Genomic DNA, 25,423 nt, shown 5'->3' on the forward strand with positions numbered 1-25,423 from the left:
TGTGTGTATGTGTGATCTTCTTCGAGCTCTTCTCATGTCGCCTGAATAAAAAAAAAAAATCACCTAAAGTTTCCACTGTACAACAAAGAAGGGCGGCAAAAGAAAATGAGCTCACTTTTCAATTTGAAGGTGCCAAACTGAAGCTGGTTCTGAGAACGACAAAACCACACACACACACGCACACACACACACACACAATGAGAACTGATTGATGGAAACACACAAACTGAATCCACAGAAGCCACTCGGAGTGAGACAAATATATACACAGGAAGTGCCTCCCACTCCTCTACCCCTACTCTCTCTCTCTCTCTCTCTCTCTCTGCCTCTTACTCATAGCTGTGTGTTGCTGAGCAGCAGCCAGTCGTCTTTTACCCCTCGTCTCGCTCCCTCGCTCCTTCTCTCTCCTTCTCTCGGACTCTCATTCGCTCCGTAGCTCAGCGAACAGAAAGACCTCCTCCTCCTCCTCCTTCTCCACCTCTTCTTCTTCTTCTTCTGCTCTGTTATTCCAGCGTATCTCCCCCTGTCATCTGTTATCTGTTTCCTCTTCTTACTCCAGCCCCCCCCACCCCTCGCTGTCAGGGGCATTAGTGGGGGTCTTGGAGTGTGTGTTTGTGTGTGTGTGTTGGGGGGGTTCGAACATGGAAGCGCAGGCACTGTTTACGTTTCGTGCCACGGAGAGCGATGAACTCAGCTTCAGCAAAGGAGACTTACTCAAGGTAGGACAAACATCTATCTATCTATCTATCTATCTATCTATCTATCTATCTATCTATCTATCTATCTATCTATCTATCTATCTATCTATCTATCTATCTATCTATCTATCTATCTATCCTTTCGTTTCTGCCTCCGCTGTGATAATTACAGTGATCATAACTTGAGCGCCCACAGCTCCTCACACTCTGTCCAGGTGCTGCTAAAAAAGAAAACGTCTGCACACGTTTCGTTTGCATGAGGAAAGTATTTGTATACGTTACAGACGATCAAGTTTTCAGCACAGTTCAGTTTGTTTGTTGCACTTTTCTGTTCTTCTTTTCTTTCCTGGTGTTGAGCGGAGTTCTGATCTCCTGTTAGCACCTCAACAAACATCCACATCCACACATAAGTTACAGATTTCTGTCCGACTGGCTTCATTTTCCAGAGTAAAGACGTGTTTAGTCACATGATGTTGTTCTTTCTTCTTCTTCTTCTTTGAGACGTTTTGATGACACATGGATTGTGTTTGTGTTTGGTTCACATTGAACCTGATCAAATCACTTGTTCCCATCGTTTTAAAAATAGCCTGGATCCACCTCCAAATGATGAACCGACTCCTGAGATGCACAGATGTATTTATTTATATTGTTTCCCAGATTTAGTTTTGGTTTTCTTAGCTTAGCGTAAAGACTAAATGAACAGGGGAAAACAAAAAAAAATGAAGTGTGAAATCATCTTATTTATTTTGGTTCAAACTTCCAACAATTCATCTTTAAATTTCACTTTCTGCCCGATTCCTGTCTTGGTGCTAAGCTAGCGGTTTTATACTTTCAAATGGTAGTGTTTCTCCTCCCTGCCCACCCTCTCGATGGATAAAACATCGGGATTGTTCCTGCACAGCTGGAAATTATCGCAGTGGAAAATCGTCCCTTTAGGACGTCAGTGATAAGCCTTGGAATTACAAAGCGAGCTCTTCTCCCTGGACTTACACCGAGGCTCCAGCTGTTCCACGGTCGCACGACCATCGATATCACCACTGGATTCGGCCTCGGTTTTTAATGGATTTCATTATCCACTTATGCTTCCCGAGGCATTCTGGGAAACTGTGAGTCAGGTAGAAGGAGGGATGATCCCTTTTATTATCGCTTCTGCAGCACATTGTTCACAGATGCTCCTCAGTTTTGTCTGAAAAGAGAAACCGGCATGAAGGGACATCCAGTGACGAGTTCAGGAACTTAATTTGACATTTGGACGTGTGCACACAGAGACTGGCCACACAGGAAGGGCTGTGCAAAGTTCAAGAGTCAAACATGAGGAAGAGCAAAAGAATTAAGATGCTACAGAAGCAACAAATACTGCTGAAATGACTGCACACGAATGTAGCTCCTCTACAGTAACGCTTGAACACTTGAAACGTCTCTTTCTTTGTCTCCTCCCGGGACAAACGTCCGTCTTGTCTCCTGTTCAGACTTGGGTTACGCTCCGGTCTTTAAATAATTCTTCACATTTGTTCACTTTCTGCTCTTAACGCAGCAGATGGCCTGAGCTTCACAACATCACGACAACTCACACCGTGCAACAAAAAAAAAAAAAAAAGAAAAAAGTCGAGCGCTATTTAAACGGAGTCAGACGCATCACTGCTGCTGCTGCTAATGTACCTTCCTAGGTAAAACGCTGTGGTCACCGAGCCGCTGGATGCATGCGTCACCCTGTTCGGTGGAAGTGGATCAGTCACACTGAGCAGAGCTTTGACTCATAAAGAAATGTGAAAAATAGCTTCAGAGATAAAAAACAAAAAAAAAAAAACACTTCTCGTAAACCAAGTCAAACCTGGAGAGACAGAGGGACACAGGAGCTGGTTTTTAATAGTCAGCTTTATTCTCACTCCAACCTGAAGGCAACAGTCTGTCATGTGTGTCTGACACTGTCTTCGTTCTACTTCCATGTATTTGCATCTATTTTATTGCACGGTTATGAAATTCACTGGAAAAGTCTGGAAGGAGCTCAGTGACAGCGGAACCAGAGCGGCACCGTTCCATTCAAGACCGCTTCCTAGAGCGTGTGTTTGATTTTTAAATGACTAAATGTTACGTGCATGGGAAGCAAGAAGGTTGTGGGTTTGAATCCACCAGACTGGGGCCTTTTTGTGGGGAGGTTGCATGTTCTCCGGCTTCCTTCCTCCGTCCAAAGACATGATCGTTATAATCGGTGATTATAAGTTGGACGTAGGTGTGAGTGTGATCGGTTATTTGTCATTATGCATGTTAGACCTGAGATACGAGACCTGATAGAGCTGGGAGAGGCTCCAAGCCCCACGCGACCCTCCATCTCTTCTACCCAAAAAAAAAAACAACTCAATGCAGCGTTCCCGGATGGACTAATTAAACCCACTCACCAGCCAAGCTCACGAACACTGCTGCTGCTTTAAGCTGGAAACCCAGAGAGCAAATCTAGAGCAGCCCTAGGTGACAGTGGAAAAACAGTCGTCTTCTGTTCTGTAAATTTCCCTAATTCAACACTTTAACCAAAGACTGGAAGCTGCTTTAGCTTCTGTTCTAATTGAATGCCACTTCCTGGAAAAATTGGTGGCACGTAAACATGAGTCGTGTTGTGGTTGGTTTAGCCTGACGAGGGTAGAGGGTAAATTCATACCTCCATTATTCCATGATTTAACTCCAGTTACAGAAATGCATCTCCTTTTGATGTCTTTTTTTTTTTTTTTTCCAGCGACCTCTCAGATCATGGGTGCTCTCCCAGATTAAAAATTAATTTGTGTGGGGTCTGGGAGTGATTTTGATTTTGCTCTAAAAGCTCTTTTTTTGCATTATTAATTCTAATTGATTCAAAATGAAGAAAGTGAATCACTTTTGCAGAAAAGTCAATGTTTCACTGCTCCTTCTGCTTCAAAATGTCCACCTGGACTTTTTTTTTTGCATATTTAACTCCTAAAAAGGGCAGATAAAGTCCTGTGTTTAAGTTCTTTTACTCATGTTTTCCCCAGAAATCCTTTCAGTATCTGGCAGTTTGGAATTATTTGATGCATTTCTATAGAAATGACCACTACTCTATTGGACGTAAAGCTCTATATTTGAGCTTTCTGTATCATACTTACATTAATCAAAGTGCTGAAACGTGCCACCTGGTGACACACGTGACTAAGGGTTAAGAAGTAATTTGTGCCGATTAAAAAAACTAAAACTACAAAGATGGGCTAGTGAAGCGATCTGAGCGAGTCCAGGGCTGAGACGAGATGAAAGCTGCAGCACAGATGATAGAAGCCGGGAGCGATGGCGACCTTTGACCCTGCAGTAATAGGCCAGACCGACATCATGATGGGAAATAACTCATTCCTGCTCCTGTTTGCTCCTAGATCACCAACATGGAGGATGATCCCAACTGGTACACAGCTGAGCTCCACAACAGGAAAGGCTTTGTGCCGAAAAACTACATCACCCTGCGACCACACGCGTGAGTAAACACACACATGAACACACACACACACACGGAGCAGATGAAAATGTTTCACACGTCCGGCGCCTGCTCCTAAACAGCTCATCAGTTCCTCGCTCGGGGCCTTTTCAGCTCCTCTCTGGACATCTGCACGCCCCCCCGGAGGGATGCGCCCCCTCGCTGCCTTACGTAATCCACATGTGTACGCGTTAGTGTGTGTTAGCGTGTGTTAGCGTGTGCATGGAGCTGCTGGTACACCCTGTATCTCCGTCAGATGGTCAAACACCAGCTGGGTTCTTACGTTTTTCTGTGACAAACACAAAACCGACACTCTGCCGCTAATGAACGCCGCCGCTGCTGCAAGCGTCCACTCGGAGAAGCTTTTTAAGTTTGTGCACAGCCCCAGGAGATGTCTGCTCCGTCTTCTTCTTCTTCTTCTTCTTTTATTTTTTGCACAGCAGAGGGTCCCATAGTTTGTCCACCACATCGGCCGCGTTCCGTCTTTACTTAAGTCATCAAACATACGAGAAAAATGTCAATTATTCGAGCAAACTGCTCCGCTAAGCAAAACTAAAGACTTCCACTCCACAGCTGAGAGCTGAGATGCAGCGTCGTGGGACTTGTTTTCTTTGTTGGGTTTTAAAATAACTTCACAAACGTTCTTTTTCTCGCCTTCAAAACTCTCTTTTATTTCTCTGTCAGCGCTGATCTCTCTGTGAGCCACGAGCAGCTCGTCAAGGAGTAACATCTTTCTTCCTTTCTGTCTTTCTTCAGGTGGTTCGCCGGGCGCATATCTCGCGGCGTGGCAGAAAGTCGACTCAGACACAGAGAGTGTGGAGCGTTTCTGGTCAGAGAGAGTGAAAGTGCTCCTGGGGAGTTCTCCATGTCCGTCAGGTAGGAGACCATTATGAACTCTAGGGGTCCTTTTCTCCTTCTCCTTCTTCTTCTCCTGTGCTTTTACATCCAGAACATTTTGTTTTTCTCCTCACATAAGAGGAACATCACGGGAAACATTAATCTTTTAAAAGCATCTGATCCAGTTTTCAGGCCTTGTATGCATCTGTGTACATGCAGCCTTCACGGTCATTAATTTGTTTTGGATGTTTCGCGTGCAGTTTTTCAGGATGGGGATCAGAGGAGCAGGCGGGGAGAAGGAGGGGGGGTAAGAGGAGAGGGGTGTAAGTAAATCTGCAACCCCTCTGGCCTGATGTGAGTTAATCCTCTCTGGCACGCCACGGCATCTGGAGCCGCTGATGGGGCCGATCGGTGCGTCTTGTCGAGGGGGGGCTGTGGTCACGGATAGCCTGGGGTTCCTGTGTGGACACTGGAGGTGGAGACAGATGCAGCTGATGGTTTCCAGCCCAAAAGCTGTTCAAAAATATATGAGAGCGCTTACACTAGTGTAGAGAAGTCATCATGCAACAACCATGAGGATCAATCACATCTAGAGACTTAAAAGACGTCCTGCAGTCTGCTGATAGGATGATGGGGAGCTTCTCTACTCTTTAGACAGAGACACAAGCAGTGCATGTTCATAACTGCAGAAGCTCACCTGTGAAATTCAGTTCAAACCCACCGAGTTGGGCATAGTAGCATTGGAGGACGAGAGTCAGAACGGTCAGCAACAAAGAGTCGACTCTTCGCTGAGCAAGTCTGGGTTTAAATGACCCATTTTTCCCATTCAAATCGATCTTGATTTCAAACATCTTTTCAAATAAACGACACGGCTCTGACTGAGAGCAGTCAGGATTTAAAACGACGATAAACTAGAGGGAGGAGATGGAAGAGGTATCACAGACGTCCAGAACCGGTGAGGACAGTTAGTTTGAGTTTGAAGTGAAATTGTTCCGAATCTGTGATATCAGCTCTGCTGCAGAGCCTGCAGGACAAACCGTCTGGGTTCAGGGGTAATAAACAGGTGGATCTCTGGGATGTATCGGCATCAAAACTGTCTGGCTTTGGACAGCAGAGAGGAATAACTAGGTTGACTGCATTAATAAAATCCTAAAAGGGAAAATTCAAGATAAGGGAGCGCAGTCAGGAGGGAGGGGGGCAAAAAAATGGATTTGCCGTGAGGGGACAGGGAGGATTTTGATGCTTCTCTTTCATTTTTTTTGGCAGTTTATTGATGTCTTTCTGGCTGCTGCTGCTGCTGGATGGTGCAGCAGCTGGAAAATGGGTCAGGCGTTTGTTAGTGAGAGTGCGGTTCTTGTGAGCTGCTGTCGGAGGAGACGTCTGTCTGTGGAGGCTCTGGATGCAGACTCGGATAATTGGCAAAAAATGTGGTGGAAAAGTACAAATTTGGCTTCAAACTACAGATCTGGTGCTTGAAAGAGAGACTTAAGACTTTACAGATGCACATGAAATATTTCCAAAGCAGCTGTGTTAAAGCATGTGATAATAATGCAATTATTGCCATTTTAGCCTTTTAAAACATCAATTGTGACCCATCACCTCATGAAATCCATTGATTTGTTGCATTTTTGGGACAAAAAAAAGTCAAAAATAATGTCACAACACAACATAAAAAAAACAATGAGCATAAAACTGTCAAATTTAAGTTAAGAAATGTGATATCAGTGCGTGAAGTGGATGACTGCACAGTGAGGAAACCCCCCTGCAGGTTTAAATATTGTGCAAATTTCCAGAGAGCACGACCTCAGTGTCCAGACATTTGTTGTGTGAATGACTAATAGATGCACGGCCCAGACTAGACAGAACACTCTCAAGGTGCAGGATGTGGTCGTGGAACAGCTTCAAACTGTCCCCTGTGGGTTATTTAGTGACTTATTTTAGGAACGTGGTTGAATGAAGGGTCCGTTCTGCAGAACTGGGCGGTTTTCTCACTTCTCTCTGAGTCAGCAGCAGAGTCACCCACAGGAGATATGACATGATAGACAATACTGTTGCTTAGGCTACATTTAGAAATCCCTAGTAAGTACTTTTCTAGAACAACAATAAAAAGCAATTCCTTGTGCCCTCACATGAAACTATCAGGAGACGCTCTGAGAACTAGTTGTTGAAACAAGTGTGTGAGAAGATGAACAAAGCTGGAAAAAACGTGGAGAGAAACGTTGGAGACGTGGAGACATCTTGTCGTCTTCTAAGACTCAGGACCGGAGGAGAACATGGAGGAGGAGATCATACTTCGTCTCCTTCTTCGTTTCCTCCTACTCCTCCTCATGCTCCTCCTCTTTTGCTACTTCCCCTACTCTTCCTCGTATTCTCCTTCTTCCTCCTTTTTTCTTCTTCTGCTTCTTTTCATCCAAATTATGTTCTTCCACTTCTCCTTTCTTCTTCATCCTTTTCCCCTGCTTCTGCCGTGATTAATATGTGGATGTAAACACACACATACATACATATATATATATATATATATATATATATATGCAATCAGATGTTTCCATGGAAACTGATCAGAATTAATGATCAGGACGAAGGAAACACTTAAACATAGCCAGTGTGCATTAAAGAGAATCTATATATTATATATCATATATTATACGTCTGCCCGTTCTGTAGCTTTAATGTTAAAACAACACTATTTAAAGGCCTCCGCAAAACAATGTACATCATTGTTTTAAATTACCACGTTTAATCTAAACATCTGACACTTGGAAACATTTGAGGAGATGATTTCACACCTCTCTGGTGGCGGCTTGATCGTGTAATGCGATGGGGCTAAACTTGGTTCATGCTTGTTTCTTGTTTCCTCCCCGCGTCTCGTTCCAGCTGTTGAAGCGTGCGAACACACACATGCGTGACGCTGGTTTTCCTGTGGTCCCGCGTCTGGTGGAGGTCGCTTCAATACAACAACTTCACAATTTCTGTCAACACCTTCGTCTGTATTAAAGTGCATTTCTTCTCGTTACTCAGGGGGCCTGGTATTATTGTTGCCCCTTCCTCACACTGCTCTGCTTATCTTCGGCAACATTTCCAGCCACAAAAACACCAAACGGGTTTAAAAGTAAAAAAAATGTGGTCTGCAGTAGCACTTCGAACAGGAAGAACTGAGCTGTAGCACGCGATGCTATAAAGTCGTGCACATGACCATCGAAACCACATCCCTGACGTCACTTGTGCGTTTCCTGGGTGACGGGTCTAAAGCTCAAAGTGATGTCTGCAGCTGCCTCCATCTTTACCTGACTCCAACCTGCTGGTTCCTCGATAGCTTCACATTTTAGTCGTGGAGGCTCAAACTTGTTTGGAGTGTGTCATTGCACGTTGAAGGAACTCTGTAATTGTGAACGCGCTGTCTGTGCCTCCAGAGGATCAGCGTCTTCATCCTGAGGTCATGTGATTCTATGGCAGCTGCAGAGGAGAGTTGGACAATTTTAGAAACCGACTCGCTTTCGGCAGATCTTAGTACTTCCTTGTTGGCTTGAATTTCTGGAGGCTGCTCCTTCCTCGTTCCAGAGCTTTATAGAAACCTGTTTTAACTGTCTGCTGCAACTTTGTGGAAATTTGTGCATCCACGTGCAGATTGAAGCTAGTTTAGCCTTAATTGCACTTGAGGGAGTTTTGTGATTGTGAACATGCTTTTAATGCCCCAAAAAAAGATCATGTGATTTCCTGGCAGCTGCAGAGGAGACCATAAAGTAGGGCATTTTAAAGTTTTTACACTTTGTTGTTTAGCCCCTGAAGTTGCTGCTCGACCTAAATTGCTGTTTTCAGTGTGTTTGCTGCCACACACAGCCTCAGATATCACTGAGTCATTCCTCCACTGGCTCATGGCTCATCCAATAAGTGCTGAATCTGGCTCAGTCAGCTCCCCTGTCATCAGTCACTATTAGTCTCTCATACGGGACATTACTCCGAAGAGGAAGCATTAAAGGGAACTGACCCTGCAGACCGGGCCCATGCTACCGCTACACGATCCGCTGTGAGGGTTTTCAGTCACTTGTTGAACCTTGATGAAAAATCACTTTAGTTTAATTGGGTAAATGAAAACATGCAGAGTAAACGCGTTAACAGAAAGTATCAGTAAAGATTTACAACTCACCTCTGGAATAAATACAGATTATCTGGTCATGTGACGTGTGCAGGTTGACGCTTTAAACGCTCACAGGCTCCTTCTCCCGGTTAACGTCCAACACATGTGATATGAAGGATTTAAAACTTAATGATAAGTACTTTTCCAAAAAACAAAAAAGAGAGGAACAAGTCTAAATGTTTGAGCTTTTGGGGCTAAAGTTAGCTAGCATGCATGCTACTCACCTCATGTAGAGACGGAGGCTGTTTATCGAAACGAAGGAGGTAAACGTTGGACTTCATGCAGCTATTCAGTATTTCGGACATGGCAATTTTGATTTAAAGGACAGAAAGAGGACGCAGGACACTGTTTAGACTTTACATCACTTATATATTCTTCTGCTAAGCTAAGCTAAGCTATCAGGATGATGGCTTCATATGTAGCGTACGGACTCAAGCGTAGTATTTTAGCTCTATTTTCTTTTCTTCTCTTTGTATTATTGGTCGTCTTTTTTAGCCTGTTTGCATAATTTAACACCTCAATGAAAACAAAACCTTACAGGGAGAAACACTAACATAAATAAAGACAGAAAGACAGGAGAGGAGAGGAGAGGAGAGGAGGAGAGGAGAGGAGAGGAGAGGAGAGGAGAGGAGAGGAGAGGAGAGGAGAGGAGAGGAGAGGAGAGGAGAGGAGAGGGAAAGTCTGAAGCGCAACAGCCAGAGACAGACGGAAAGTAGCAACGGCAGAAAAAATAGATGGTGAGCAACAGAAGGTGATTTAATTTTTTATTTCTCAGTTTTCTCACCCTGACGGTGGAGCAGAATAAGAGCAGCCAGTCGTCGTCGTCGGTGAGATAAATCCTCCTCCCTTCAGTTTCTATTTCGTTTAACTTTTCTCGTTCGGATAAATCCACTCTCCATCCTCTGCTTCTTTTCTCCCCGTCTTTCTCTAAATCTACTCCATGACCCGAGCCGTCTTTAAAAGTGGCTTAAAAGGTTCAGCTCTGGTCCATTTTGCGTATCACATGCTGAGCCAGCAGAAAACAAAAACACCATCTGTTCAAGTGCAGTTTGTTCCCCACAGACGCACCACGTGTTCGAAACCCCGAGAGCAACCAGGAAGTCGGAGGATTCTCGTTAATGAGGCGTTTGTAGATGAGATGAAGCAAATTTGACAAAGGGATCCAAGTTTTACACCTTTAATGTCTGAATGAGACAGTGATGTCATGTGACCAGCTTCCTGTTTACAGCACTTGGGATCAAATGACCAGTTTGTGTGTAAATAATCAGCAGCGCCACCATGTGGTCAGTAGAATATTGTATAAGCTGCTCTCTCTAATGCATCTCTACCTACCACTGGACCAGAATCATAGGCTGTAAGAAAATGGACGGCAAAGAGAAACCCAAGGAAGTAGAGCACCCCCAGTGGCTGGAGGCTGCACTGTAGGTCATAAAGCACCTAAATACTCATCAAATATTACTTTTTTTTGTCATAAAACTTCATTAAACTTTTATCATCTTAACTAGATACTAGTTGGTATAAAAACATGACACATCACACACACACAAACACACAGATAACTTTATGTTATTACAGTTACACACACAAAGAGTTGTAGGACGAACACACATATGTGCGTATGCATGCATTACTTTCGCACACACAGGCTAACTGTGCTAACCGTAAGCTTACTGTGCTAAATGTGGGTTAAGTGTGCTATATATGGGTTAAGTGTGCTATATATGGGTTAAGTGTGCTAAATATGGGTTAAGTGTGCTAAGTGGAGGAAGTGGGGGAAGTGTGGGCGGGGCATCGTCATCGTGGCTCTGCCCTCGGACCGTACTGATCAGACTCCGGCTCCATATTTATATACGGTCTATATTTAAAGTCTCTCACACGTTAACTTTATTTCTCGGTCGCTGTGTGGAGGGAAGTTATTTTAGTCGCAGTCTCCTTCAAATTAGAACTCCTTGGTTGTTTAATTATACGGCAGTCGTATCATTCTGTGTGAAGCATGCGTTCGAATGAACCGACCTGCAGGATAAATGTTGAGCGTTTCAGCCGCAGCATGAAAGGATCTTAGGAGACTAATCATCTTATTCTCCTGGTTACGTTGCATTTAAATCTGTGCAGCTCGGCGCATTATGAAACGCGGTGAATAATAGAGGCTCTTGATTTTTCTCCTTCCTCGAAGTGAACCTCCTGCTCACTCATGCATAACTGCCACCTTCTACTGACACTACAGAGCCAAGTTTTATTCGCTCCCAACCAGCCGAGGGAAACGGCTTCATCTGCAGCATCTTAACTCTGCGACAGTCCCAACTCAACAGGCCCGATGACAGCAGATCCAGGGCATGAATGACTCATGACACACTTCTGACTGAGCTGCCACCACCGACATATTTCATCTGCCCCCCCCTCGCTCGTTTGCTCTCCCTGCACCCTCACCCACACTTCCTCCCTTTCTACTCACCCCTCTACCGGAAAGAGGGAAGGAAGGAAGGGAAGGGAAGGGAAGGGGGTTTTATTAATGCTACGAGAGCTGCTGCTCCTTCACTGTCTGACATGCAAGGACAAGCTGACACACATGGGCTCGACATCCTCAGGAAACACAACACACACATCAGCAGATCTGCACCTCACGGACTCAAACTCACACAAAGTGTGTCGGTGTGTGTTCACCGTGTGAAGCATTCCTCGTGTGTGCTGCCGATTAGAGACGCCGGAGAGAGACGGCGAAGACGGGGAAGTGAGAACAGATTGATGGAGGAAGTTGAGGAGAAAGATGGACGGGTGACCTTCACCCGGGACGGTGCTGGTGGCGCCGTGGAGTGGGTTTAAAAATATCTCCTGTCTTCTAAAGCCACGTCTATTTCATGTCACTCTTTCTCTGGTGAGAGCGTAATCTCTCCATCGCCGTGGGCCTTAATTACAGCGGGACAGATGCCGTCTGTGTGGTTACTGCTCTGTCTCTGGGTAATAACGTGATCTCACCCTTCCTCCCCGTTACAACTTTATTTATTTTTTACAAACGATCGCTGGTAGTTGTTAGTTTGGTTGACTTGTTAGAATGACCTTACACACGCAAAGCAGGAGGTGAAACGCGATCCATCCTCAGGATTTAAATCTCAGCCTGAAAACAGATGATGCACTGGAAATAAGAGCTTATGTTTGTAATCTCCAGTTTGGATGGAAACGTTTTGCAATTTTCAGCATATGCATTTTATTTTATTTTATTTTATTTTATTTTATTTTATTTTATTTTATTTGATTTTGATTTTTTCCTTCAACTTATTATATTTTAATTTAGTTAATTTAATCTCATTTTAATTTAATAAAAGTTTAGTTTATCCCCTGTATTATTATTATTATTATATTTTGATTTATTTTTTTCTTATTTAATTAATTTACTTAATTTAATCATTTATTATTATTATATACTATTATTATTTTTGATTTATTTCCCTCTAAATCTGACTACATGGCTGTAGATGGATTTAAAATAATCTCCATAAGCAAATACCTGCATATGAATATTCAGAGTCTGTTGGCGTGAAGAGTGAAGTGAAGCGGTGTCTGTCTGAAAAAATAAGGGGGCGTGGCTGCTTTGATTGACGGGTGGCACAGGTAGCTAGCTGTCTTTAGCCTCAACTCCACTCATGCTCTACCTCTATGAGCACTTAGCCTGAAATAGTGGGGATTTAGCTGGAGTCAGATAAAGATGGAGACGGACAGATGCATTTATCCAAAAAAAGCTGAAACACAGCGTTTCTAGAAGATGAGTCATCCAAGAAGCTTCTCAGAGATACGATGGCCTGGAGTAGTTGGCAAAGATCCTCCATCAACTTTATTTACTTATTTTAGTTATTTAAAACCTAGACATGGATGCTTGTTTCTTCTTCACTCTTCATCTTGCTCAGTTCTACATGAGGCAGTAGCAGAGCCCCACCAGTAGGGTGCAGCAGAGTCGGCCCCAGACAAACAGGACGGTGCCGGTAAAGATCATGGAGAAAGTACATAACAAAAGAAACTGAGATGCAGAAAGTTTGAGGGCAGCCAGATCATGGAGGCAAAATGAAAGTTCATGTCATGAGTCTGGGGGACGCAGAGAGGGGAGAAATGAGGACACGTGAGATGAGAAAGAAGATGAGGGGCAGGGTGCAGGTGTAGCTGAATGCCGTGCAGTCGTCTGAGAGTCTGAAGTCAAACGCAGACGCAGCCACATTGTTCTTTTAGAAAATCAGCCATGTAAGAACTGAGGAGACAAAGAGGCTGTTAGCGTCGTTTATCTAACAATGACGACATTTTAACCGTCATTAACTTCGACCTAACACACACACACACACACACACACCTACTCGGCGACGTGTTTAGAAATATGGGGGAGTCGTGTTGATTTCTGCTGCAGTTACATAACCGCACAATCACGGCGAGATGTCCACGTTTCTAAAGATAACCTGCCAAGTTACTAAGCAACCACCGGCGGGCGAGCAGGACAGGGGAGCAGGTATGGTCACCGGCGAAACGGCGGCCAAACTCTTTGAGTCGACGCTCCAACACCGAGGCTATTTCTGTCGTAATTATTTTTTATCTCACCTCACAGATTTCAGCTTGTTCTCCTGACAGACCCCTGCTCATTAAAATACCATCTGAAATGTTGCCGCACGCACGAGGAAATCTGTTCGAGAGGGTTTAATTCAGGGCTCGCTAGATTTTCTCTTCATGGATTGAGAAAATGCAAAGTAAGGGGTCACTGCGGGGTTTCTCCGAGGAACAGGGCCGCACTGAAGCCATGCCAGCTCCAACAGCTGACAGCTGTGTGCTTAAAGGGGAGGCTGTGTGGACCGAAGGCCAACAGTGGCTGGGTTAAATGGACACTCCACTAATAGTGGGAATAAAAATGCCTCAATCAGAGGCAAACTGAAGGATCAGATGCTGGTGGTGTTTCCTCAGAGCTGGAATAAATCCATTCTCTCTGTGAGGGTGAGGAGTTTCCAGAAGGGACAGAAATGAGACATCTTGGTTGTCTTCTTCTACTAGTCTTATTTGTCCTCCTTCTTCCTCCACCACCTTCCATCTCCTCCTGTCATCTCTTCCTCCTAATTCGTCTTCTTCTGTTCCATTTCCAATAGATTCAAACCTCCTTGTCAACACTTACTTTGACTTAAATCCCTGCAACAGAAAAGAGAGGAGGATATTCTCCCAAACATCTTCTGGTAGCTGAGACCTCCTCTGACCAGACTCGTCTGTGTGTGTGTTTCAGTTACGGGGACCACGTCCAGCATTTCAAGGTTCTGCAGGACCGCTGTGGTCAGTACTACGTGTGGGACGAGGTCTTCTCCTCCCTGAACGAGCTGGTCGACTTCTACCGCAGCAACAGCATCGCCAAGGAGAGGACGGTGTTTCTGAGGGACCCCGAGCACTTCGCCAGGGTGAGAGTTTGATTACAGTACGTTCATTAAAGGCTAAAAGTAGACATCTCGATTCACACGAGCACCCTTGTCATATGCATGAGAAACTTTCTGAGCACCCTGGACCCTGGTTTCTTTCTTCTTTCTTTTTTCTCAAGTGTTATTAAGTGATATCTGTACGGGAACTGTGTTACGGTGATGTTGTTTATGTCAGCGTCAAAAGAGCTTTAAATATTCTGTGACTGAAACTGAGAAACTATTTTAAGCTAAGAGTGCAACACTTATCTTGCAGGGACATGAATTGTTATTTAGCAAAAGACAAAAAGTTTGTCCTGGTAGACGCTTCGTCACTGTGAAATGTTCCGTGTGCAGAATATTTCCAGCTGTTGCAAAGATGCATTGGAAAGAGGTTTGATTGTGTTAGATTAGTCGTTAGAGATAAGTTGGAAATGCTTTTATTCGGATCTTCTGAGGTTTTTATTTCTACTTTTAAACCGATTCAAACGCTTCTTTTCTGTAAATTGCATCATTGAACGGCACTTGCGCAGTTGGTTTCAGTTCAGAGAAATACATTTACCACATTTTATTCCCTTCATGCATCAGATGAGCAGTAAGTTGTGCTGTATTTCCTCTGCAGCGTCGCTGTAAATCTCCCCAGACGCATGTGTTCCTGCAGCTCTGTGCATCCTGCCGCACATTTAAGACACGGTGAATTATGTAGCTACCTGCTGTCAAACCGGCGTCAGAGCAAACAGGACAAGCAGCCGTTCGTTTGTCACTTCGCTGTGACTTTGATGCATAACCGGTTTTTATTTATTTATCTTTCTTTCTTAATGGGGCTGAAAGCCATGAGAACGTTCCATATGTTGGAGAGAGTCCTGCAGCAGCAGCAGCAGCAGCAGCAGCAGCAGGGTTTGACGGGAGGTGCAGCTTTGTAATAAAAGATCACAGCACTGCCGCCCGTTTAGAGCAGAACCCAATCAGTCATCTCAGACACGGAGCCGGAGGGAGGGAGCAACACTTTTTAAAGGCAATTATTTAAGTTTGGACATGAAATGACGCAGGCGCCGGGTTAAGAGTCTCATTTGTGTAACTGCTCTGAGATAATTTACTTTATTTCCTCGGAAATGTGTCGATCATGTGATATAAAAACAAAATGCAGTTTCCCGGCGCCAGGGAGCCTTCCTGTGAGCTTTAGTGAAAGAAAGCGTAACTGACAGGTAGTTCCCATGAAGGTGTCACACGGTGAAAAGCTGCTGTTGTTGTTATTGAGATTATGCAGACGAGATCACATTGCAGGGTGACAATCCCGGGAGTGGCAGGCGGGCCGCGCCCAGCTGTTCCGGAGGGATTTAAGTCCTGACATGACGGCGTGATCGCGATCTCTGGCTCAGCTCCTGAGAGTTTACCTGCAGCTTAGCAGTCACAGCAAAAAACACAGAGAAACACATTTTATTCTGCAGCAGGAAGGTGCTCCTCATTCATAAAAGAGGAGGCTGTAAGATTTGATGTCTGCCATGTGTAGAGGAACATCCTCGTTTACATAAACCCTCCTGGTGTGGAGGTCTGGTGGTAATCTTTAATAACTGCTGCTCCATGTGGGGTAAACGTTAGGTGAGGTTAGAAACCTGGAGGTGGTGACATCTTGGTCATCGTCTAATACTCTAGACATTCAGGACTGGAGATACAGATGGAAGATGCAAAGATGTAAACCCATAAATATGATCAAGTCATTTTATTTGGTTTGAGCTCCGGCCACACGATCTGATTGGTCCGATCTTTGCAGGAGCATCATCAGTTCCTAACAGAGAGGCTCCAGAACTTAACTTTCCGCCCCCAAAAGGATTCAGGAGCTCATGAACAACAGTGACTTTTATTTCCTGAGGTTTGGGAGAATTAAATCTCTGTATTTGTTGAGATCTGAGACTCGGACATGGTGACAGCACAGTTAGCGTGACTGTAGCATGGAAGCTCACAATGAGTCACGTAAGAAAAGAAATCTGGAAGATTTGTGGCCGGCAATGCTAATACAACACAAAAGTCACTAAGCCTCAGAGTCCTTGAGTCTGACGTGACTCTTTCATGATCTATTTAAATCTTAACTCACCTGACAATACAGTGAGATATTAATAGACAGAGAAGAGGCTTCGCTTTAACTTCTCCAGGATGAATCTTTCACAAACCTCTTGACATGGAATTCATTTGCATTTCCCTGGTGGAAGCAGCAACAACATTAACGTGATACCAACACGCTCACATGAATCTTTTAAACGAGCCCCTTAATGACTGGCTGTAAAGCGCGCTCCATACTGAAGAGCAACACCCCGTCTCATTTAGCTCCTGGTGAGTGGAGGATGGACAGGAAGACGTGGGTTAGTAGAGACGTGTATCGTTATTTGAGATGAAAACATGTTAATGTTACTGGGTCTTAGATACAGATGATCTGGAGCGACGTCTCTCGACTGTTAAACTAGATTCAACTCCAGAACTGAATCAGAATCAGAATCAGAATCAGAATTACTTAATTGATCCCAAGGGGGAGTTAATTTTCTTTACAGCAGCTCCTGCTCAAAGTGTTTCAGTGTTCGTAAGACACCCATGATGCACCTTGCCTCTACAACTTTTAGGGTCTTAAGGCAGATTTTAGGTAGTTAATGCAGCTATAGAAATAGAATTAATTTGAATTTATTTAGTGGAGAGGACTGTGAGAGTCTGGACCGACTTTCCTCAGTAAAAATGTTGCATGAGGTGAAGTTGTTCTGGATCCGGCTGCAGCAAAGATGTTCCACATGAAGTGTTAACACACTCAGATTCATGTGTTTTTTATGTGGAACAATAATGCAAGGAACTTCTTTCCCTTCACTTCATCACAGATGCACTAAAATCAGGAAGGGAACAAGGGTTATGGAAACAGAAAACCATTTGTCGTGCATGAAGATGCAACAAACTAACATCAACCAATTACCATAGTGCATCTAGATAAAAGTCACGACTTCCCTGACTCGGTTTGTCCTCAGTCTCACACCGTGCAGCTTTCCATGCTCTTAAAGGCCCATGCAGTCCTGCAGGTCTGATGCACATGCATGATCCGTTTGAAGCCTCCGTTCGCTTTGACCTCATGACGGAACAATCGTCTCTCTGCAGTACAGAACCAGTGGTCACTCTGACATATGCAGAGAACACGTCACTGCTGCTCTGTGGTTCTCTGCAGATGATCAGATAGGACGTGAGGTTTGTGGCACTGCAGCTCATGAAATCTCTGTTTATCTCCTCATTTGATCAGTTAAAATCTGCAAAGGTCTCTACAAATATTAAATATTTTACACATAAATAAATTACGTGTGAATCTTTGAAGCTCGTTTGAAGATTTATTGAGCGTTGGGACGTGTGAGCTTCGCTTTAATCAATCAGGTTGGATGAGGCCGTTAAAGATGAGTTTATTAGCCTGGGTTTGGATCAGAGCGCCGCTGCACGTCAAGCTTCCAGCAGACGACGGCTTTAGATGCTGAAAATAGGCCGTTGGTTTCTCGTATTTAGGTCTCGTTTAGCAGCCGTGGAGCGTCTAGCGCGGAGCTGGAGCAGGTGCAGCGGATGAATTCAGCTTCGGGGCGTTTTGATGGGAGGCAAACGGACGATAATGTCAGCCGTCACATGGGAGACCAATAAACTAAATATAGAAATATAGTGACGATGTGAATCTGTTTAACGGCAGCTCCATGAAAACAACAGCAGGTCTTTTTAGGTGTTTTTGGTTTATGAAGGAATTAATACTAATTGCTGGCGTAAAAGAGATTTTAAAGGAGCTTGAATGCTTGTTACACGGGTAAATAGCCAGGTGAATAAAAAGTTTAATGGCTGCCGTCCTTTATAGGAGAAGGAACAAATAACCCACATCTCCTCATCGGCTAATTTACCCGATGTTAAAGCTTTAATTCACATTATTCAATAAAAAAACTACTGCAACTTCACAGAGACACTCACAAAGGAAACTACATTCTGTCCTCAAATAAAAGTCATCAGGCTAATAGCTAGCAAGCTAACGTCATGTAGGAAATGTAAAGATTCTGTTGGATTTTACCTGGATTAGATTAGTTATTAGTAAAGCCTCAGATTTTAAATAGATTTCAATGAAAAAAAAAAAAAAAAAGGACTTTCTTTCCAAAAACAAAGTCATTACAAAGTCCAAACCTTCCCTTCCCCATGTGTTTATTTCTTAGATGTTTCAGCCTCGTATAAACTCCCAGGCCGCTGTCTTTTTCTGGACTGTCCCGTTACGTAAAGTCGGAGTCAGCTGGTCTTTTTGTGTCTGCGGGCTCATCTCATCTCGACCTCCGGCGTCAACAAACGGCTCCGACACCGTCTCCCGCTGCACAAACTTCCTCTGAAGCTAATCCGTGCAGAAATTATTATTTGAATGACTTCTTTTTTTATTTAATTATCTGTGAGACGCGCTGCAGCTCCAGACCATCACGAGCTTCTCCTGCAGGTATCAGAATAAGAGGCCGGCTGGGGACTGTGTGTAGGACGTTTTCTAGCTTTCCCTCGAGGATCTGATAACGAGGCGTCTTAAGTCTGACACCTCACGTGTTAAACCCGACTTCCCATCTGTTTATTCTTGCCATGCATGCTGTGTATGATTATAAATCGCCTTGGACCTTTAAATTATTAAATCAAAACTATAGCTCATTGCAAATGGTGCAAATGTTTCGTGGAGATGTTGCCTTAAGCTGATTAACAGCCCTCGTGTGCCACTTTCACACATTCAAACTTGTCGGCTTTGATTCATAAATCGTGTGTTTGTGTTGAGCCTCCTATTGTCGGCTCATAACACGTCTTTATGTAGCTTCTTATCTCAGCGTGGCAGGATCTATTTCTTCCTAATTTCTCTCTCCGACGCGGCTGCGTCCTCGTTGAGCCCGTTTGTGCAGAACTTTTTGAATGATTCTCTCGGCCTTAGAAGCCTCGGTGGCGCGGAGCTGTGTCGAGACGATGCTCCGGAGCCATTTGTTCCGGTGTCAGTGTTTCTCTCTGGGTTGGGGAGGACGCTGATCGCAGGGCGGCAGAGCGTAGCCAAGATACAGATGGACCATATTTCTTTTTTCCAAACTGAAAAATGAGCAAATAAGAGGCCTGCGAGGACACGTTCGCTCACACCCAGAGCGTCGTCCGTTAGACACAGTCTAGACTAGAGCAGCACGGCCATAGATTAAGACCGGACGGCGAGGATTTCATACGTTTGCAAAACTGATTGATTGAGTCTGTGATGCTAATCCTGCCGTCAGGTTAGTTTGTTTCCCTCGGTCAGATAAGAAGATGCTGCGACACGTAAAGCACTAACACCACGTCCACTTTGCTCGGCGGGAGTCCATCTGACAGCCGGGGGGGGGTTAGCTAAGTTCCAAGACGCTCGCTCCTCAAAATAGCTGCGTTTTGTTGTGCCGCTCTTAAATTGCTTTTTTACTTCATGAAAAGCTGAGCGGAGATCAGAGGAGACCGACTGTCAGCGCAGAAGAGAAACTGCTGCTTTTGTGGAGTGAAAGAAAAGCAGACTTAGGGAGCTCTGAGGATGGAGGCGAGAGGCAGATCGCTGTCTGTAGACGTTGACTCTTCATCCGGCCTCCACTTTACTATGAACTCCCTCTTGAATTACATGGAAATCTGCTGTGAACCAAGCTCCCGGTGAGAAGATGTTCAGGCCTATTATCATAGTTCAACCACTAATTACCTCTGCGATCTAAAACATCTTCCCACATTTTTTTTATTTTTTTACCAAACAAGCTGCTGTCAGGTAAGAACACGCAGAAACTCTGATGTCTCTTAATGATGATTAGTCTCGTTTCATAAATGCTCGGTGCTCGGAGCGGGAGGAGACGACAAGTCCAAACTGAACTGGTGCTGCTGGAGTTTTGAACCCGTAGTCGTGTCTCAAGCCTCTTTGGGGCGCAGATGGCGGACTGGATTTTTCTTGTGCCTTCCTGGTTAGATGTTAGATGTTAGATGAGGGATGAGTTGTGCTGCTGAGATGGTGGCAAGAGTCTAACCCCAGGAGATTAGCTAAATCAGATTAGCATCCAACACAAAATTGCGTGGAGCTGAGGCCCCACCTGTCACTCAAAGTAGCCCCGCCCCCTTAATTTTGCAGAGCTTTAATCCTTGATGTAATTTAAAAAGAAATAAATCATGAATGAAGAAAGTATCTCTAGAGAATAAAGTGTTTTTGCAACAGGCTCCGAACACGTTGACTCGTTGTTGAAGCCTCTAGTGGACGTTAGAGGAACTGCAGCTTTATTTCCTGGAGGCTGCTCGTTGGTGGTTTAGTAGATTTTTTCCTTCTTCTCTCATGGTGAACTCTGCATTTTTTTCCTTTTTCTTCTTACGGCCAACTTCTCAAACAACCTGCTTTCGATCTACTTCCACCTGAATTCCTTTCTCTCTGCGTAGACGAGACACAGAACCATAAATCAGCCTAGACGCTAACTGCTCTGTGTCACCATGTCAATAAAAAGCATAAATCATCTTTTGTTTGTAGTTTTTTTTTATTATTATTATTATCCTCGGTCTTTTCAGAACAAATATTTAATATAAATGAAAAAGATAAATACATTTGAGCAACAGGAAGTTGTTGTTATTAGTTTTTTGACCTGAATACCACCCTCCAAATATATATTATCCCTTCAAGCACATTGTCCTTATTTTCTATTCGGGCTTCCACAGATGGAACCAACGCAACTGCTTCAAAGAAACGGTTTAAAAATTCAGCTCCTGAATCACGACCGTTGCATCAAACATTAATTCTCCTGCTTTTCAGGAGATAAGAGGAGCAGCCATATTGACCAGGATTACTTTAAAAAAAAAATCCTTCATAGAGGAATTAACAGTTTTTAAATTGAGATTTAAATAATAAGAATGACATAAAAAAGTAAAGAAATAATTGTCAGTGAGGAAGATAAACTACAGGCTTCTTCTGGGATCAAATCTGTGTTTGAAGGCGGGTGATTTATAAATTAACATCGACAACAACGAGCTGCGTCTGTGCACAGCTGCTTCACAGCGCAGGACGACCTTCTCCTTCAGCTGATTAATTCCCTGCAGGACCGACGTCTCTGATAAATGTGCAGCCTCTGATTTGAGGAGCGCTGCACCAAGAACGCGCCGGGACGTCTGCTGGGTTTTAACTTCATTAGATCACGTTCAAGTAGCTCCAGCGTGGCTGTGGTTGGTGCAGCGGGCGTCTGGCTTCTTCTGTTCTTCATGAACGGAGCGACCTGGAGACCTGCTGCACTGCACAGATCAATACTTTAGATTATTACTTATTTTGCTTGTAGAGGGGAGATTTACTCTTGACACTCTTGTGTCAGTTGAGTAAATATAAAAGGCCATGGCCTGGTTCACCAAGTATGAAGACTAGAGCTGGACTAACGGGCTGCACATAACTCCTGATTTTTTTACTTAAATTTAAGAAAATATTCAAAAATGGTTTAATTTAAATGTCGAAAAAAGAACTCTGTTAATCCCAGTTTACCACGATGGTGTTTGTCTCTGTTTTTTTTGTTTTAGCAGGTTATTGTTTTTAGCCGTTGTAGTTCCCACATTACACATGAAAAACTTAAATTATTACAGCATTTCATTATATGTATGTGTAAAAATACTGTCTGTACAATCGGTTTAATGCAACAAAAACTAATCAGAAGAGCGAATAAACAATATTACAGGAGCTTCTAAATACTGTTTGCACACGGGGCGGCCATCTTGGAAACTCAACTCAGGGGTCGTGATGATTCTACGACTTTCTGAGTAGAAAATCCAAATATATGTATATATATGTGTATGTGTGTGTGTATATGAATATATCTAATCTTACTGTGTTATGTGAATATGTAAATTAGATTAATCTTTACTCAGCTCAACCTATGAAACTAATTCTATTTATCTAAGTATCAGGCATCGTGTCTAGACTTATTCAGACTGGGAGAAAGTGTGGGAGTTTATAAATTACACTTCTTCCCACTCCTTTTCAGATATGTATTATATATGTTATGCTTAGATATTTTCTTATTTTATCTACTTTTTATCTTCATATTCTAAATAAACTTCAGCTTCGACCGGTAAAAAAGTACAGGGCGTGCGTCCTTGTGCAGAAGCATATTTGCAGGTGTTTTTGCTCTTTGAATCTGTCGTGAACTGTTTCTCCTCTTCCTCCCCACAGCGCCCACATCACGCCCACGCGCTCTTCGACTTCACCCCCCAACACCCGTCCCAGCTGCGTTTCCTGCGCGGTGACGTCATCGAGCTCACCGACTGCTCCGAGTCGGGGCGCTGGAGGGGGCGTTGCCACGGCCGCGTGGGCTTCTTCCCCCCGGAGTACGTCCAGCCCATTTACCAGTTCCAGTGACCTGACACCGTTTCGCCCCCACCACCTCCACCTCCACCTCCACCTCCTCCACCACCTCCTCACTCTGCACTAGCCCTTCAAACTTCTGGAGACGCATCGAGCCACAAATGAACTGCTCGTTACTGACTCCTCCCATTTTCACCAACGCCCCCCCCCCTCCCTCCACCACGTCTAAATAAACTCCAGTGTGGACCAGTACACTGTGGAGACACTCATCATCATCATATGTTGCAGCTGATGTCGCCACTGGTGCAGGAAACATAAAAGGAACACAAACACTATCCTGAGTGTGTGGGAGCTGGTGCACATCCAACTGCAGGATTTAGACACCAACACTCAACGGCAGAGCCCCCCCCCCTCCCTCCGTCCCTCCCTCCCACCGGGCTGGTGTATGCATGTATGTAAAATGTGCGTTTGACCACATTTAACCTAAAAAAAAAACTCTACACGTTTGTATGCTACGAGTGCAGCCCGGTGCAGCTTGTTCCTGTGTTAATGTGAGCGCTGTTTTCTAACGGCGTGACGGACTCCAGTCTGTGGATCATCTGATTGTTTCTATGTATTTATTCTCATTCACCGGGGGAAAGAAAAAAAAATACATTTACTGCAAGTAAAATTAAACATTGTATAAAAGGCTTCGTTTCTGTCGCATTAAAGGAAACCCGCTTTTCATGAGACGAACAGTTGGATCGTGGACCGGTCTTCCTTAACCTGTAATGACAAATCATTTCAATAAACATTTTCCTCTTTGAAACTGAAGCTTTGTTTTTTCGTTCTGTAGCAACGTGACAGGAATCATCGTGCAGAAAACAGGTCGTGCATTTTGAATTTCTGCAGAAATGAGACAAAGCAGAGGTTTGTCCTTCATGACGTGTGAGGCCTTTGTGACCGGGGGAGAACTGGTTTGGTTCCGGTTCAGTTCGGTTCAGTCCAGATCAACGTAGAGTCTTTTCCACCGCAGAGTAAAGCCTCCAGGCTTCGGCTGAAATTAACCGTCGTTCAGTTGTTAGACACTCGGTACATAATCAAAATTTAACTTTTTGAATGAGGTTTATATGCAACAGAGAAAATCTAATAACTGATGGGAACATGTCCTCCTCCTCCTCCACACTAGGTGGCGATATGTGTCTTTTCAGCAGGTTAATACAGCCCTTTCTGGTTGACCTATGACATCATATAATAAACAACACGTTGAATAATTCATCTTTTTAATCTCACACGTAATGTGTTCGCTACTTATGGTGCAGATAGATGGCGCTATCCCTCAGATGCTTCTTCTGCCGGCTCTGTTTACCTTCTTCTTCTTCTGTGACCGGCGTTCCTGGATGTTTTTGTTCTGGGGTCAAACTCTTCTTCTTCTGTTCTATTTTCAGCAGATTCGCTGCTCCACCATTTACGTCTTCTTCTCCTCTTCATCTGGCCTAGTTTTTCTTCTTCTCTGCCTCCTCCTCCTCCTCCTTCTTCTTCATCTGTTTTATTTCCAGCAGATTTCACGCTCCACTGCAGTAGAAACACTTTGTCAATAAAACGTCTGAGGAAACATCTGCTCTTCTCTTTTCTTCCTTTTTCTTCTTCTTCATCTCTTTCCTCCTCCTCCTTCTAGACCAAACTCCCTTCTCTCCTTCTTCTCATCCTCCTCTTTAATCGTACTCTCTTCTTCTCTTCCTCTCCTCTTCATTCTTCTTCTGTTCCATTTCCAGCACATTTGTTGCAGAACCACTTTGTCGATAAAGTTGTTTATTGGAGACTTGGACACGTCTTGTTGGTGGAAGAGACAGATGGCCTTTTCCATCTCCTCCTGCTTCTTCTTCTTCTCTTCCTCTGACTGGTTTTTCTTCTTCTCTGCTTGTTCCTCCTCTTCTTTCTAGACTTAACTCCTTTCTCTCATTCTTCTCATCCTCTTCTTCGATCATGTTCTCATTTATTTCCTCTCCTCCTTCTCGACCTACTGCTTCTTCTTCTTCTGTTCTATTTACAGTGGGAGAGAAAGATGGCTTCTTCCATGTCCTCCTGTCTTTTCCTCCATCTTCTTCTTCTCCTGCTATTTCTCTTCCTCGGCCTTGTTTTTCTTCTTCTATCCAAAAGGCATTTAAAGGTTTTTTGAGAAGACGTTTCACGCCTTTCATTTTTCTTCTAGACCTACCGTTCTCTCCTTCTTCTCGTCCTCCATCTTCATCTGGAGTCGATGATCAATAGCAGTGGAACCATTTAGTCAATAAGTCTGAGGGAAAACATTAATTCTCCTCCGCCTCCTCGTCTTCCTTCTTCTTCTTCTGTTCTATTTCCAGCAGATTTCACGCTCCGCTGCAGCAGAACCACTTTGTCAATAAAGTTATTTATTTAACGTCCGACCTCTGATCAGGATGATGGATCAGGTTGAAGAAACACAGAAACACTCTCCATGAAAAGCTTTTGCTTTTCCTCATCGTTGGTTGAATGATGCAGACAAACTATAAAAAAACTAATGAAAAACATAATTTAACTTATAATTATATTAAA

The 25,423-nt window shown here is 43.9% G+C and overlaps 1 protein-coding gene across 1 annotated transcript; it reads left to right on the plus strand.

Moving 5' to 3' along the window:
* Window positions 1-337: 337 nt before the first annotated feature.
* grapa (GRB2 related adaptor protein a) lies at window positions 338-23,678 on the plus strand. The gene is made up of 5 exons (XM_047572916.1): window positions 338-719; window positions 4,070-4,167; window positions 4,924-5,043; window positions 14,385-14,553; window positions 22,739-23,678. The coding sequence occupies exons 1-5, from the start codon at window positions 642-644 to the stop codon at window positions 22,922-22,924; spliced, it is 651 nt and encodes a 216-aa protein (XP_047428872.1). The 5' UTR covers window positions 338-641; the 3' UTR covers window positions 22,925-23,678.
* Window positions 23,679-25,423: the final 1,745 nt, after the last annotated feature.

This window comes from Mugil cephalus, chromosome 20, assembly GCF_022458985.1.
Source record: "Mugil cephalus isolate CIBA_MC_2020 chromosome 20, CIBA_Mcephalus_1.1, whole genome shotgun sequence".
Taxonomy (NCBI): domain Eukaryota; kingdom Metazoa; phylum Chordata; class Actinopteri; order Mugiliformes; family Mugilidae; genus Mugil; species Mugil cephalus.

Coding starts and splice junctions, on each gene's coding strand:
- grapa (XM_047572916.1), top strand. CDS start 642: ATGGAAGCGCAGGCACTGTTTACGTTTCGTGCCACGGAGAGCGATGAA. Junction 720..4,069: donor GCAAAGGAGACTTACTCAAG/GTAGGACAAACA, acceptor GTTTGCTCCTAG/ATCACCAACATGGAGGATGA. Junction 5,044..14,384: donor GAGTTCTCCATGTCCGTCAG/GTAGGAGACCAT, acceptor TGTGTGTTTCAG/TTACGGGGACCACGTCCAGC.